General features: G+C 35.3%; 1 protein-coding gene across 11 annotated transcripts in view; it reads left to right on the top strand.

Annotated features, from left to right (window-relative positions):
• rdgC (retinal degeneration C) overlaps positions 1 to 15,988 on the top strand; it is a 524,170-nt gene that overhangs the window by 442,634 nt on the left and 65,548 nt on the right. For 10 of the 11 annotated variants that reach the window (XM_067787748.1, XM_067787743.1, XM_067787747.1 and 7 more), the window contains one exon: positions 11,990 to 12,083. In XM_067787748.1, the coding sequence (XP_067643849.1) occupies positions 11,990 to 12,083 (94 nt within the window). Of the gene's footprint in view, positions 1 to 9,439; positions 9,554 to 11,989; positions 12,084 to 15,988 lie in introns of those variants that run through there. The other variant, XM_067787753.1, reaches the window with a different exon arrangement.

The following is a 15,988-nucleotide window of genomic DNA, read 5'->3' as shown; positions in this document are numbered from 1 at the left end:
CCTTATATAATGCAGTATATCACTCTTGTTTTATACTTAGTTGTGGTTAGCACAAAGGGTATCATATCCTTGATCACCTAACTATATTAACAGAAAGAAAGATATAGGTGTAACAAGGCTTCTCTTTTTCTTTTACCTTTCACGATGACATACCTCGTGTTCGCGGTACTCTCTGGATCCCTATGATGGCCACAGGGCAGTGTGGTTACATCAATAAACCTTGTGATGTCTTTTATGGAGTATTTTGGCACCGCCCTATAGCAGCACAAAACTGCCGAGAGTTCGGAACTTCATGTTCGCTAGGGTTGGGTACTCGCAGAGGAAACGGGTGAAAATTTTTTCTAAGCGGTGTCGGCCCTCCGCAGTGTTTGGCATGCACCCCGAGTAAATTTCTGCCATGAAAAGCTCCCAATGAAAACTCATCTTCCTTGCAGATGCCGTTCGGAGTCGGTAAAAAACATGTAGGTCCCATCCCGCCAATTTGTAGGAAAAATTAAAAAAAAGGAGCACGACGCAAATTGGAAGAGAAGCTCGGCTTAAAATCTCTTCGGAGGTTATCGCCCTTAAATTTAAAAAAATTTTTTTTTAATTAATAATAATTCCCAACGGTTTTACCCTCCATAGCCCGCCCAACCGACACGAGGGGCGCATCCGCATGACGCACGGATTCGTATTTCTTGTTTGCTAAGCCGTTAAGAGGCAGGGATTTGTTAAGCTTCAAAATCTAAAATCGCTTAGCTACAGCGAATTGTTAAACTCATTAGCTAAGTAAAACACTAGTAATGTAGGTTAAGTACTACTGAGATACCAATAGTTAGAAAAGAATAATAATAAGGTTAGTCGGATAAATGAATTGCTAGTAATTAAGAGTGGCCGTGGCGCTGATGGATTGCCTGCGGAGCTATTCAAGTACGGCGGCGAGGAGTTGGTAAGGCGCATTCAGCAGCTTCTTAGCAAAATATGGGCGGACGAAAGCATGCCCGACGGTTGGAATCTAAGTGTTCTTTGCCCAGTCCACAAGAAGGGGGATACTGCAAAATGCACCACCTATCGTGGAATCAGCCTTCTTAATATCGCATATAAGGTCCTTTCAAGTGAATTGTGCGATAGATTGAAGCCCACCGTGAACCGGCTGATTGAACCTTATCAGTGCGGCTTCAGACCTGGTAAATCTACCATCGACCAGATTTTCACAATGCGCCAAATCTTGGAAAAAACCCGTGAAAAGAGAATCGACACACATCACCTCTTCGTCGACTTTAAAGCCGCCTTCGACGGCATGAAAAGGAGCTGCCTTTATGCCGCTATGTCTGAATTTCGTTTACCCGCAAAACTTATACGGCTGTGCAAAATGACGTTGATTAACACCATCAGCTCAGTCGGGAAGGACCTCTCCGAGCCATTCGAAACTAAACGAGGTTTCAGACAGGGTGACCCCCTATCATGCGATTTCTTTAATTTGATGCTGGAGAAAATTATACTAGCTGCAGCACTTAACCGCACTGGAACAATATACTATAAAAGCGTGCAATTACTGGCATATGCTGATGACATTGATACCATCGGCCTAAACACCCGCGATGTTAGTTCTGCGTACTCCAAACTGGAAAAAGAATCGGTAAAGATGGGTATGATGGTGAATGAAAAAAGTGTTTCTATCGGAAACCGCCTATGGAAGCAGAGGTAGAGGGCGGCCCCCACTCCGTTGGAAGGAACAGGTGGAAATCGATTTAAACTCCCTTGGTGTGACCAATTGGCGCCGGTTGGCGGAGCGAAGGAGCGACTGGCGCGCCTTTTTGGACGGCCATAACCGTTTAGACGGTTAAGCGCCAATTAAGTAAGTAAATAAGTAATTAAGATTGGAAAGAATAGATTGTTTAATGCTAAAAAGTGATTCTGAATTATCAATTGTGCTTTAGGGAGAAGTGTAATCGGGACACAGACTGAGGAAGAGATCATTTAATTGAAAATTGGTTCTACATTGTTTCGGTATAAGGGGCTTAAACTGTCTAGTTGGCTGAGAAATAACTTTGAATTGAACTTCGCTTGATGAAAGAAACCAAGCCGTTCACTAATTTGATCATAAAAATTACTCCGAGCATTTCTCTACAACTTGCACGGGCAGGATGTAGCGTTGGGAACTATCGAATGAAAACTATAGAGTTATTCGATAGTTCACTCATTTTCATTCATTCGATAGTCATTTGAAATTCGTTCGTTACTAATTTTTCGAATTACTAGTTTTTGGTGTGAATGATTTGTTCATTAACATTTTGCGACACGTTCGTTCTATTTAAATTTTTACTATGCATATATCAGTGATCTCAATTAAAAAGGTATTAAAATAAATTTTAACGCTTAGCATACTTGAACTTAAACGACAAACATTTTAAGTGTGGTAATTGTTTCAAATTTTAATCTGAGGAAGTAATTTTTTTTACTATTTAAATTGTGTAGAGATATTTATAATGCGGCCTGAATTGAAGAGATCTTCCATGTGGAAGTTTTTCACCAAAAATGGCAATAAAGTTAAATGCCATATATGTAAAATAAAATAAAATTTTCTGGAAACACATCAAACTTAAATGACCAGCTACGCCGTAAGAATCCATCTTTCTCACAACAAAGAAATATAACTTGCAGATTTTTGAAGAGGGAGGTAGCTCAACTTCTCTTTCGTCAACTACTGCAGTAAGTACAGGAATTATTTCCATAACAGTACCTGTGGAAGACTTCCCAATAGTGGATCTTTGAGAAGGACTGTTCAAAAAAAATTATGTTGTTGAGCAATACAGATAAAAATTCATTTTCACTAATCTTTTGTCCTGTTTTTGTTGTAGCGGCAAAAGGTTTGGGGGAGTACTGACATATTTCCCATATGAATTGGTAAGACCAAAAAACTCAGTGGGTTGCGAACCAAAACCTTTTGCATATCATGAATACCCTTTGCATAATATGTAACATTTAAATTAAATATTTGCATTATTTACTTGAAGCTAAATTTACCCCATTTTAGTCACATTCAACATTTTTATACTCAGCTGAGCAGAGCTCACAGAGTATACTAAGTTTGTTCGCATAACGGTAATCGGTAACGGAATAAACTAATCGAGATAGATATTGACTTCTATATATAAAAATGATCTGGGTGAAAAAAGAAATTCATTTAGCCATGTCACGATAACTTGAGTAACTTTTGAGGTATCTTGATGATATTTGGTGTGAAGGTTCCTGGGCGCTCATCTCAGATCGCTATTTAAAATGAACCAAATCGGACTACAACCACGCCCACTTTTTCGATATCGAAAATTTCGAAAAACCAAAAAAGTGCCATAATTCATTACCAAAGACGGACAAAGCGATAAAACTGGGTAGGTGCGTTGACCTTGTGACGCAAAATAGAAAATTAGTAAACTTTTAGACAATGGGCGTGGTACCGCCCACTTTTAAAAGAAGGTAATTTAGAAGTTTTGCAAGCTGTAATTTCGCAGTCGTTGAAGACATAATAATGAAGTTTGGCATGCACGTTACTCCTATTACTATATGTATGGTAAATAAAAATTAGCAAAATCGGATGACGAACACGCCCACTTAAAAAAAAAAAAAATTTAAAGCCAAATTTTAACAAAAAATTTTAAATCTTTACAGTATATAAATAACATTCAGCTCCAGTAATGATGCGGTGCAACAAAATACAAAAATAAAACAAAATTCCAAAATGGGCGTGTCTCCGCCCTTTTTCATTTAATTCGTCTAGAATACTTTTAGTGCCATAAGTCGAACAAAAATTTACGAATCCTTGTGAAATTTGGTAGGTACATAGACTCTATGACGATAACTGTTTTCTGTGAAAATGGACGAAATCGGTTAAAGCCACGCCCAGTTTTTATACACAGTCGACCGTCTGTCCTTCCGCTCGGCCGTTAACACGATAACTTGAGCAAAAAACGATATATCTTAACTAAACTTAGTTCACGTACTTATCTGAAGTCACTTTATCTTGGTATAAAATATGGCCGAAATCCGACTATGACCACGCCCACTTTTACGGTATCGAAAATTACGAAAAATGAAAAAAATGCCATAATTCTGTACCAAATATGAAAAAAAAGATGAAACATGGTAATTGGATTGGTTTATTGACGCAAAATATAACTCTAGGAAAAACTTTGTAAAATGGGTGTGACACCTACCATATTAAGTAGAAGAAAATGAAAAAGTTCTGCAGGGCGAAATCAAAATCCCTTGTAATCTTGGCGGGAATACTGTTGGTGGTATGACATATATAAATAAATTAGCGGTACCCGACAGAAGATATTCTGGGTCACCCTGGTCCAAATTTTGGTCGATATCTCGAAAACGCCTTCACATATTGTGGTGTTCTTGCATTCAATGTACTTACTTGAATTTGTATAAATTTATGTTCCTGGTGTATCACCAATATTCCAGTGAATATCTCTGGGTATAATAGTGCCCAGATCCTTAATATTGGTTATCTTACAGAAAAAAGGTTTGAAAACGACTTTTCCTTAGGTTGCTCAAAATGTAATAGTGAAGTGTCTTTATTTATCGATTGCTTAGTCTAGTACATAGTACAATGAGATTCGTTTGTTGTTGTATGTAATATAATATTAATGGAAAGGTAATATAATAAAATTAAGGCTCCTTTACACGCCCCCCTTACAATTGGAAACTTTCTTAAGTTTATAATATATTCTTTTATATAATGCCAATTAATTATTTTGATGAAAATTCAAGAACATTGATTAGTACTTAAAATTGGTATTGTTTGTAATTCATGCTTCATATGAAATTTTTCTTCTTATGTTTCTTTTCTTACAATGCTAATTAATTATCTTGTGAACGTTTAAATAAAAGTATTATATTCATAAAAAAAAACAAGTGATATTATTTGAAATTTTAGTTATACTATAAGTGATGAAATGTTTTAATTAATTTTTAATGACTTTACTCTCCTGACGAGGTCTTAATTCACGTCTAGGAGTTACTATATCGGCTGACTGAAGTGTATTCTCTTCACTATTGTCCTTATCATTGTTGTCGTTATCCGGTTTATCGTTTACACTTGGCGATTCGGGATCACCAGCACCAATATTTGTATCTTTAGTGGTTATTGATTCCGACCCGTCATCAGAATTTCGACAACGAATTTGGTTTAAATGTCTTTTAATAGTCTAATTATTTAACAATACACAGCTGTACGACCTAGGACCTAGTGCTTTTTGAATTGTACCAGGTGACCAACTAGCTTTGTTAGGATTACTGTAATCACGGACCCAAACTTTTTGACCCTGACTCAGTTCTAATTCACGTTTTCCACGGTAGTTGCGTTCACTATTCTCTTGTTTTTCAATAATTTTTTGCTTTATCAAAGGAGGCTTGAGAGTAGAGAAACGTGTCTTGAGTTGCCTACCAAAAAAAATTTTAGCTGGAAACTCGCCTGTGGTACAATGTACTGAGTTGCGATAGTCTGCCAAGAATCGATTAATTATAATGTCAATGTTAGCATTATTATTTGCTTTCAGACAAGCATGAAATGACTTTTTAAAGGTTTTTACAAAGTTTTCAGCTTGACAGTTTGATGCTGGGTGGCCAGGTGGTGTTAATGTTTGTTTTATTCCATTGCAACGTACAAATTCCTTGAAATCGGCTGAAGTGAATTGTGAGTCATTGTCACTGACCAACACATCCACCAGTCCAAAACGACTGAAAGTTTCTCTTAGTTCACTTATAACTAACTTGGATGTTAAGTCTTTGGTCTTAAATATCTCCACCCATTTGGAATAAGAGTCAATGACAATAAGAAAATGAAAGTTTTTAATAGGTCCTGCAAAGTCTAGGTGAATTCTACTCCAAACAGAATCTGTTGGTTTCCATGAAATTAACTTACTCTTTTCTGGACTAGACTGTAGAACTTGACATGGTTTACAACTTTTTATTAACATCTCGATATCATTATCTAACCCTGGCCGCCATACATAGGATCGCGCGAGACCTTTTGTTTTAACTATACCCAGATGAGAAAGATGTAGCGATTCTAAGACCGATTGTCTTAATTTCTCTGGAATGACCGTTCTATAACCCCACATGAAACATCCATATTCAACGCTCAACTGGTCTGCCTTGTCGCGATATGCTTTAAAACTTTCATTTTTTACATTTTGTAGTGTACCACCTTGAATTGCTTCAAGCAGTCTTGAAAATAAAGGATCCCGTTTGGTTTCTCTTGCGATATCATTAAAACTTAAAGAAATGTGATTATCAGACTCAACAAAATTTATATAATTGCATTCTGGTAAATCTTTACCAATAACAGATTGTGGAATTCTTGATAAGTTGTCCGCATCATTAAGACTGCCCTTGACATACTCTACAGTATAATTGAAGCCAGATAGAATTAGTGCCCACCTTTGAACCCGAGCCGATGCCATAACAGGTAAACCCTTAATTTCACTGAAAACTGACACCAGTGGTTTGTGATCTGTTAACAACTTGAATTTGTTGCCTAATAGGTATTGTTTGAGTTTGTTTACTGAAAATATAATTGCTAGTGCTTCTTTCTCTAAAGTGCTATAATTCTTTTCACTTTTACTTAGAGCTCTAGAAACAAAAGCTATGGGTCTCAAAGAATTATCAGGAAACTTATGCGACAAAACTCCCGCTACTGCGTTATTACATGCATCAGTAGTTAAAACTATTGGTAAGTTTTGATTAAAATGAACAAGAACTTGATCCGAACATATATCATTTTTTATCTCTTCATAGGCTTTCTGACATTTCTCTAACCACACAAAAATATCATCTTTGCAGTCATCTTCAACCTTACTACTATTTGATACATAATTTAATTGCACTTTCATCCGGCATACAGAAGCAAGATGTCCAATTTTACCGCATGAATTGCATTTGCTTTTCTTAAATTTGCATTTTGCGGACTCATGATTACGCCAACCGCAATGACTACATGTTTTTCGGTCGTTTTTGTTGGATTGACTCGTGTCTCTGTTGTAATTTTTCTTCTTTTTCATGAAGTTCACGCTAACCTCACTTTTATTTTCAACCTTAGTCGCCATTTTGCACTCAAGAACCATTGCTTTCCTTAAAGCTTCTTCACACGTTATCTTCTCAGTTTCTTCACATAACTTTTCGTATATTTTGGTCTTTGCCCCAACGATAAACTGATTTAAAATAAACGCATTTAAATTTTCTGCAAATTTGTAGGTTAACGCAAGCTTTTTTACGCGAGTGTACCACTCTGCAGCTGTTTCGCTATCTAATTGTTTGGATGAGTGAAACTTCTTTCGTTCTTGGAACACAATTACTGGAGGCGTATAATGTGTCTCTAAAATTAGGCACAATTCTTTGAAGGTTTTTTGTCGAGGAGATTTCGGACTACATAAACTGTGTAGTGTACTGTATGCGGCCGTACCCACCATTTTGAGCAACACGTTTTTCTTTTCTTCCTCTTCCTCACATTTTACTTCGGCCAAGTGAATGTCTAATTTTTCACGCCATATTGCCCATGTCTCCATGCTGGGCTCAAATTGAGGTACCATATTCATTGCTTTAAATAAGTCTTCCATTTTGAATGACTGTGTGTTTGGACTCGTCGCCAGTTTGTGGTGTCCTTGCATTCAATGTACTTACTTGAATTTGTACAAATTTATGTTCCTGGTGTATCACCAATATTCCAGATCCTTACTATTGGTTATCTTACAGAAAAAAGGTTTGAAAACGACTTTTCCTTAGGTTGCTCAAAATGTAATAGTGAAGTGTCTTTATTTATCGATTGCTTAGTCTAGTACATAGTACAATGAGATTCGTTTGTTGTTGTATGTAATATAATATTAATGGAAAGGTAATATAATAAAATTAAGGCTCCTTTACACATATACAACTAAGGGCTACTCCCTTTCAAATCCCTCATTAATACTTTTAATTTGATACCCATATCGTACAAACTCATTCTAGAGTCACCCCTGGTCCACCCTTATTGCGATATCTCGAAAAGGCGTCCACCTATAGAACTAAGGCCCACTACGTTTTAAATAATCATTAACACCTTTCATTTGATATACATGTCCGACAAACACATTCCAGGGTTACCCTAGATTAATTTTGCTAAATGGTGATTTTCACTTATTTTGTCTCCAAAGCTCTCAGCTGAGTATGTAATGTTCGGTTACACCCGAACTTAGCCTTCCTTACTTGTTTAATATATAGGTTTGTTCTTTAGCTACCTCGGGGGGTAAGCAAAACATTTCAGAAATTGTTCTTTTGTATAGTAAATGTACTACGAAAAACATCGTTACTGGCCACGGGCTAACTAAAGAGCAGATCAAATGAATGAATGATCTAATGGAAAAAGTTATTCTATATTTAAAATCTTTCAGTAACTAACTATCGATAGTTGAATTCATTCAATAGTTCCCAACACTAGTAGGAAGATTGATAAGTTTTAGCCGTTTGATATAAGGGGGTAGATTATACAAGGGATCCCACTGAAAATCCCTTAAGGCAAAAAGTGAAAACTGCTTTTGAATTGATAACGCGGCTGAACAAATTTGCAAAGAAATTTGAAATACTAAGTTTATCGCTAGAGTATATTCTTGATACTTCATGGCTGAAGAAAATCCTTTCTGTTTACGTTTAGAGATTATGAAACCGTAAAAAACTTTGGGTTGGGGATTATATTCTTTCACGCCTTCCAGTTATAAGCATTATAACACTGTTTATTAAATTCGAAGTATTGACGCAAAATGGAATACTTTATTTAAGTAATGTCGGTTTAATCCCCATTTTTTAAGGATTTGAGCTCTTTAGTTGGTTCATCATAGGAACATTTACGTTTGGGAACATATTTTTCAAATAAAATGTAAAGAAGAATGCAAAGCGAGCGAGCTCAGCTCCCTAGAAGCTAGCTGATGAAGAAGTGAAATTCAGGAACGTGTCCTAGTAACCATCGCCGTTTTGAAACTTTACAGTTTTCTCTAATATCAATGTAAAGAATACAATTAAAATGCGAAACCATTAGTTTCAAATAGGAACACAAAGTTTCATTTAACTTACATATTTATTATCTGCAGACTATCCGAAATCTGTTAATAATATTAGGAAAAATTTAAGATGTGATAAAACACCTTTAAAAACAATACAGTTTGAACATTTGTTTTCATCAGACACTAAAATTGCAGGGCTACTTGTCGTATGGCACGTCGATTTGTAGGAACAGCAACATATCACAACTGGGTACAACATGCGGTTTCATCCTAAACTAAACTTCCTTACTTGTCTTTTTATTTTATTGTTCAAACTGCATGGTTTTTAATTTTATTTTTTAAGCATGGTTGAATTTAGCGAAATGCGCTACGCTCACCCCAACACTTTCCGATTCCCAGTGTCCGTGGGCAAGTCACAGCAAAATTTGTTGTTAGTTCGTTGGCGTTTTTGCACCAATCGTTGTTTCCAAATTTAATTTCATATCTCAGATATTCAATTACGTGTTAACACGAATACTCGCGTATGTATGCATGTATGTATATAATATATTTATATGAGTGTGTGCATGTTCGTCTCCATTTTTGTTTTCGTGTATGATTTAATAAAGAAAATTGCTATCATAAAAATGGTGAAATCACTAACTAGTAATTTATTTACTGACCACCAGAAAAACTTGAGGTTCACAGATAATTGTTTTCGGAGATGAAAAAAATGTTTGTTCAAATAGTAAAGATAGGTTCATAGATATGTATATGTTTTGCTGTATAGTTAATAATATTTATTATGTGACATGAAAACTTTGCGAGTACCCCGTTATAACAAATTGGTCTCAATAGCATTGAAGACACTAAATTGTGTGACCTTAGGAAAATTTACAGTTGCAAGGATATGCAGCAAATGGCTCATAAAGTTTTATAGTCGATCATAAGAACCCCATATTCCCACAAATAGACATATATGTATATGAATTTGTGTGCAATGTTTATTGTGTAATTCTGTTTCGGGATGGTATAAAGTATTTAAGTTGAAAAGAAGAAATTGCATAAAAAAATTTTAATGAAATTTCTTGTGTTTATAAAATGCACACGACAGGTATTATGAGTATTTTGGTGCAAAATAGTGCACAGTTAGAGTAAACTGAAAAAATAATAAGAAAGAGGATTTGTAAATATATATCTTTATATAAATTTTTTTTTTATTTGTTGCTTTTCATATACTTATATTGTTATCATATCTTTCATTTATTATAGTTATGTATTGTTTTGCACTATTTCCATACCACGACTTCAATAACTTAAAGATATCCCTCATTTGTTTCTCAAACATACCAAGTTTTTGCTGTACCATAGCGGCTCTGCTTTGACTGTGGGTAATATTGAGAGAGCAGACTTTCTTAAATGCTTTTTTAAGGAGAGGTTAGCACTGATCTATGCTTGAAAGGATGAGCGATCAATGGCCTCCAGCTATTTTTATTGGTAGCGCTAAAAAGGTAGAATTTGCACATACTCAAGAAGACAGAGTTTTTTTATAAGCTACGTCCTGGTATTAATGGAGTTTTTCAGTTTTTTTCGTCGAGCGTACTTCTGGTAATACTTTGTCTGAGGGAGGTCCCTACCGCCAGCTGGTTCAGTCTAACCTTACCTTACAGGTAGTATGGTATGCATGAGGGTGCTCGCCTGCAAAGCCAACGGACCTAGGTTAAAGAAGAGGGAGGAGTCACATCAAAATACAGTAGTTTGGCAAACACTTTGAGCTTCTACATCTATATTTACCTAATTTAATGATGCTATTTGCAATCGGAAAAAAAATGTATATTAAGGCTAAGAGCTTCATTCTCTATTACGAATCGAACGTTCGTTTTGCCTCAGAGATTTGTACTATGTTAAACGATGGCAACATATCATTTGACAATTGCTTTCGCATTCCTGTTTGAAAAAAGGTAGGAAACGTAAGGCCAAACGAAAATGATAGAGAATACCATTGCTAGACGAAATCGTTTGGAGGCGAATCGTTCGGCTCAATTATTGTTCGCAATACAAAATGAAGCCCTCAGTTTTTCTTCCAATTTGCGTCGTGCTTCTTTTTTTAGTTTTTATTACAAAGTAGCAGTACTGGACGTACGTGTTTTTTGCCACCCCGTCAAGTCAGTTGAATTTTGTTTCTAACGAACTTAATCAGGCGCGCCAGTCGCTTTTTCGCTGGGTTTACTAGCGCCAATTGGACAAACCATGGTCCTTCCAGCCGAGTGGGGCCGCTCTCTTTCTCTGCTTCCATAGGCGGGTCCCGATAAAAATACTTTCTTTGTTGATGCCTTTGAAAGCTCATAAAATTCAACATTAAATCTTCTTCGGTACTTACCGTCGCCAACGCGTAAAATTCCATAAATCTTTCGAAGAAAATGATATAACACTTTGCTTAATATCATCATATAGTTTGTTTTGTCCTCATTTACCATCAAACTCACCTTTTCCGCTTCTTTCTCCAGTTTTGAGTAAGCAGAACTTACGGCGCGGGTGTTTCGGCCGATGATATAAGTTATGAATTTTCACTGAGAAGCTTTTCATGGCCACAACCGTTGGGCGGCCTCACTTAAAAAAACTTGGATATAAATTTTTCATGTTGCTTTGCACGGGAGGTGGAACACGTTACCATCAAACCACAGCCGCCGCTCTATCCATATAAAGTTGAATAAATCTAAATACAGGTTTTCACCTTATGAGGGTTTTTCGGAATCAAAAGTACCTTTCATAGAAGTAGTTATCTGTGTAGACGAGAAAGTTTTATAAGAGTCTTTTTACCTTGGTGGAAGGCAACGTTAAAGCGACAGTTTTTAGGGGGAGCATGCGTTTGCCCAAAAGTATGTAAAAGTTAAAATTTTTTAATTATTTTTTTTTAATTTACCATTTCTATTTTAAGATTGATACATCTGCCTAATAGAATTAAAATATCTTCTTAATTTTCATTGCAGTTGTACAACTTTTTCAATGCCCTACTTACACACATTCCTGACGCAGCTGCCGCATACCGGCCATCGCTACAAAAAGACTCAGAAATTTCATTAGGTAATTTTCTATATATGTATTCATAAATAGTTAATTAAACTCTGTAGATAGTAACACGCAAGTTATTACAGCATTAAAGTATATTTTATACCTTTCACATAAAATAATAATTTGTAATGTGGAAATATGATTGTTATATATAACAGTGTATAACAAAATTTAAAAATTTAGTGCAATTTTTTCGAGACATACATAAAATTGTAGGTCTCGCCGAGTATACAAAAACTGCACAAAATGACTTTCCAATAGACCCTTGGAATTGGAGTTAGAGGCCCTTTTTCCTAGATTGAGGTATATATTGACCTATAACTTTATTTCTGTTTAGTAAATGAAGAAAGCTTATATGTCACCGGAAAGATGACAGTATATGAATTATTAATTTATTTTTTAAAATGTCAGAAATTGTACAAAATACATCGAAAATTTTAATTTTTGGCAATTTTTTTTTTTCAATAACGAATTTTTGCCTTTTTTGTGTATACAGAATAGTATTTGCTACGACGTCATAGTGAAAGCAGAGTTTAAAAACCCTACAGCTGTAACAAATGAAATGAAAATCGGCTAAGATATTCCACATTTGCCAAGTCTAATCATCCCATATACTTGTGATTCATATTGGAACGATTTTCTGTCATCCCTTGTCAAATTGACAAAGGATGACGGAAAATCGTTCAAATATACATCAATTATCCACTCTGTCGGAAAATCAACACAACAAAAGGTAACACATATTTGTGTTGCAACGAACGATTTCAAAAGCTCATTAAATTCCAAAGGAAAACACAAAGTAGGTACTTGAATTGAAAACAAAACTTTAACTGTAAATGAAAAGCCTGCATTAAATTTGGAAAAGCCTGCAATTAAATAGATTTATTTTAAGAATGAATAAATTAAAAACGCTACACGCAAATTTTTCAACTCCTTTTTTGAACCACCGTCTTACCGATTTGAATGAAATTTGCACCAATTTGTAGGAAATAGAATTCTTCAGTGCATGTGCAGTGGGGTAGTTTTGTTATTAAGGTGGCGTGCCAACTGAAATACATATATATCAACATATGGAATATCAAAATTACTCTAAAAGTAATTATACCAGGCAAATGATAATTAGCAGGCAGATGCCCAAAATCTATATTATATCAGTGGAGGAATTGGAAACGGAAGTCTGACACCTCCCGTATAACTTTGATTTCAGAACCGTCGATATTGATAATGTCAAAGTTTTAACGAAATTGAATTGGTCGAATTTTCGCCCAGGGGCGAAACTAGTATCCGTAAAAAAGAAACGCAAAAAAAGTCCGGTTTATATCAGGTTGCAATGAGTTATCCAATTTTTGATGAGTTTTTTTTTTTTTTGTATTTCGTTTTTACGGATATCTTTATAAGTTACCGGGCTGTTCAAAAATTGTGATATTGAAGTGCAAAACAAAATATATACAAAAATATATGTAAACTGAAATTTTTTTAAATTGAAAAAAAAAACCATATTTTAAATGTTTAAAGAAATTTGATGGTGCCCTTAATGAATAAATTTTGAATTACAATTTTTCTCAGTGTTACAAAATTTTTTAAAAATGTTTTGTTGTCAATTTGTTAACGTAAATTTGAATATCATATCGAAGTGCCTTGGCTTCATATGGAAGTGCTTTTTCTTCGCACTTTCATATGAAATTGAGGCACTTTCATATGAATCGAATCTATATGAGAGGGCATATGGGAGTAATATGAAATATTTTTTTTATATTCAGATTGTGAATTTGTATCTGTGCCTATTCTTCAGGGCAAAACAAAAACAAATGTGCTGTAAGTGTATAGGGGTTGAGCAGCTCTGTTCACAAGTTTTGGTTTTATTCACTCATAAAATAAATAAATTTTTTTTTGTCGGTCCTTCGAGTTTCATACCACGCTGAAACAAAGAATTTAGTTTTATGTAATCTGATATATTCATAAGTTAACAAAATGGTGGAAGGAGCGATTACTTAAAGTAAGGATTTTAACTAAGACTTGAACTTTCAGTATATTTTGTGCTTCTTCTTAGTAATATCTAATCATAAAACTAATAGTTGTACACCGTTGGCTTTTTTTTCATTAAACCCGATAAATAGTTGGGCTTGAGCACATTAGAGCCGAAGTGATAACTAGCATATTTCTTAAATCTCAATTGTTGTTTCCCAGGAATGGAAAGGAACTAGGAATTCGCAGCGTTCTTAATAAAAACGGAGTTTTTAAAAATGAGAAAAAAGCTTGTTCTTAAGTTTAGCTCTCAACTTGTACCCAAGTGTGATTCTCTAATTGGACTAAGGTACATGATTCCAATACTGCAGGATTTTTATGATCTAGGAAAAAAGTTTTCTGTGACTCAGTATTTCTAAACAAACAAAAAAAATCCAAAGAGTGAAATGCTAAATCCAATATCCATAAGCCCCAACTTATGGAAAACGACCTTTAAGCCCCTATATCCATATTTTGATGGCGTATTCGAAATTCTAAGTACTCAGTTTTTGTATAATCGATATGTCTCGCCGAGAGTATATTTACACTGTCACACAGTGTAAGTAGTGAGTTTGCAAGGCACTTAATCCGAAGTAACTGTCACTTAATCAGATAAAAGCCTAGCATACAAAAGTTTTAATGATTAACCTTTATATTAAGCCCCTTTCATGTTTTCCCCTCATTTCCATACGAATCTTTGACCCACGGAAAAGTCTTTTTCGGTAACTTCTCGTTGTGCTAGACACTAGATACTTAGAACATAGTTCATATCTGGGGGACATTATCGGACATCGAGATATACAGAAAATTAATTTTAAAATGAAAATTTTGCGATCGAATTTTAACTAACTTCTCGGTGATCCAGAGACTTTGAACTTAGCACATAGTTTGCGAGTCGATGGCACTACAATTCGTGGAAACGTGGCAGACGAATCGAGATAAACAAATATCCCTGAAAAAAACGCAGGCAATCTTGCAAACGATTTTTAAGTAACTTCCCGGTGAGCTAGAGACTTGATACTTGGGCTTTGAGTCAGAACCCGGTGACAATGCAATACTTGATCAAAAAAATTTCGCTAGGGCGTGCATGGGTCGAAATACTAAGAATATAAGTTTTGATTTGGGAATTTTTCAATCCATTTTTAACTAACTTCCTGGTTACCTAAAGACTTGTAACTTAGCACATAGTTTGAGACTCTGTGACAATACAATTTATAGAAAACAAAGTTCTGCTAGGTGGCGTGCTAATTTAGATAACTACAAATCCCTCAAAAACGAGGGGAATCTTCCGATCGATTTTTGAGTAACTTGCCGATTAGCTAGAGACTTCAAACTTGGGACGTGGGCCAGAACCCGGTTACAATGCAATATTTGACCAAAAAGAATTCGCTAGGTGGTACGCGGATCGAGATAGTAAGAAAACAAATTTTAATTTGGGAATTTTTCAATCCATTTTTAACTAACTTCCCGGTTACCTAGAGACTTGAAACTTGGCACTTAATTAGAGGCCTGGTGACAATACAACTTATAGGAAACAAAGTTCCCCTAGGGGGCGCGCTTGTCAAGATAACTACAAATCCTTTAAAAACGGGGGGAATCTTGCGATCGATTTTTGAGTAACTTCCCGAAGAACTATAGACATGAAACTTGGGCCGTAAGTCAGAACCCGTTGACAATGCAATATTTTATCAAAAAAAAAAAAAAAAAAAATCCGCTAGGTGGCGCATGGATCGAGATATTGAGACAACTAATTTTAAATTGTGAATCTTGCAATCGATTTTTAACTAACTTCCTGGATATCTAGAGACTTGAAACCTGAAGTATAGTTTAAAACTCGGTGACAGTGCAATGTTTGATCAAACAATTTGAGCTACGTAACGCACAAGTAGAACTATTTAAAGATTAAGCCATAC

The sequence above is a fragment of the Eurosta solidaginis genome, chromosome 5 (genome assembly GCF_040869045.1).
Source record: "Eurosta solidaginis isolate ZX-2024a chromosome 5, ASM4086904v1, whole genome shotgun sequence".
NCBI lineage: Eukaryota > Metazoa > Arthropoda > Insecta > Diptera > Tephritidae > Eurosta > Eurosta solidaginis.
Note: the sequence above shows the minus strand (reverse complement) of the source record. Positions and strands in the feature narration are given on the sequence as shown.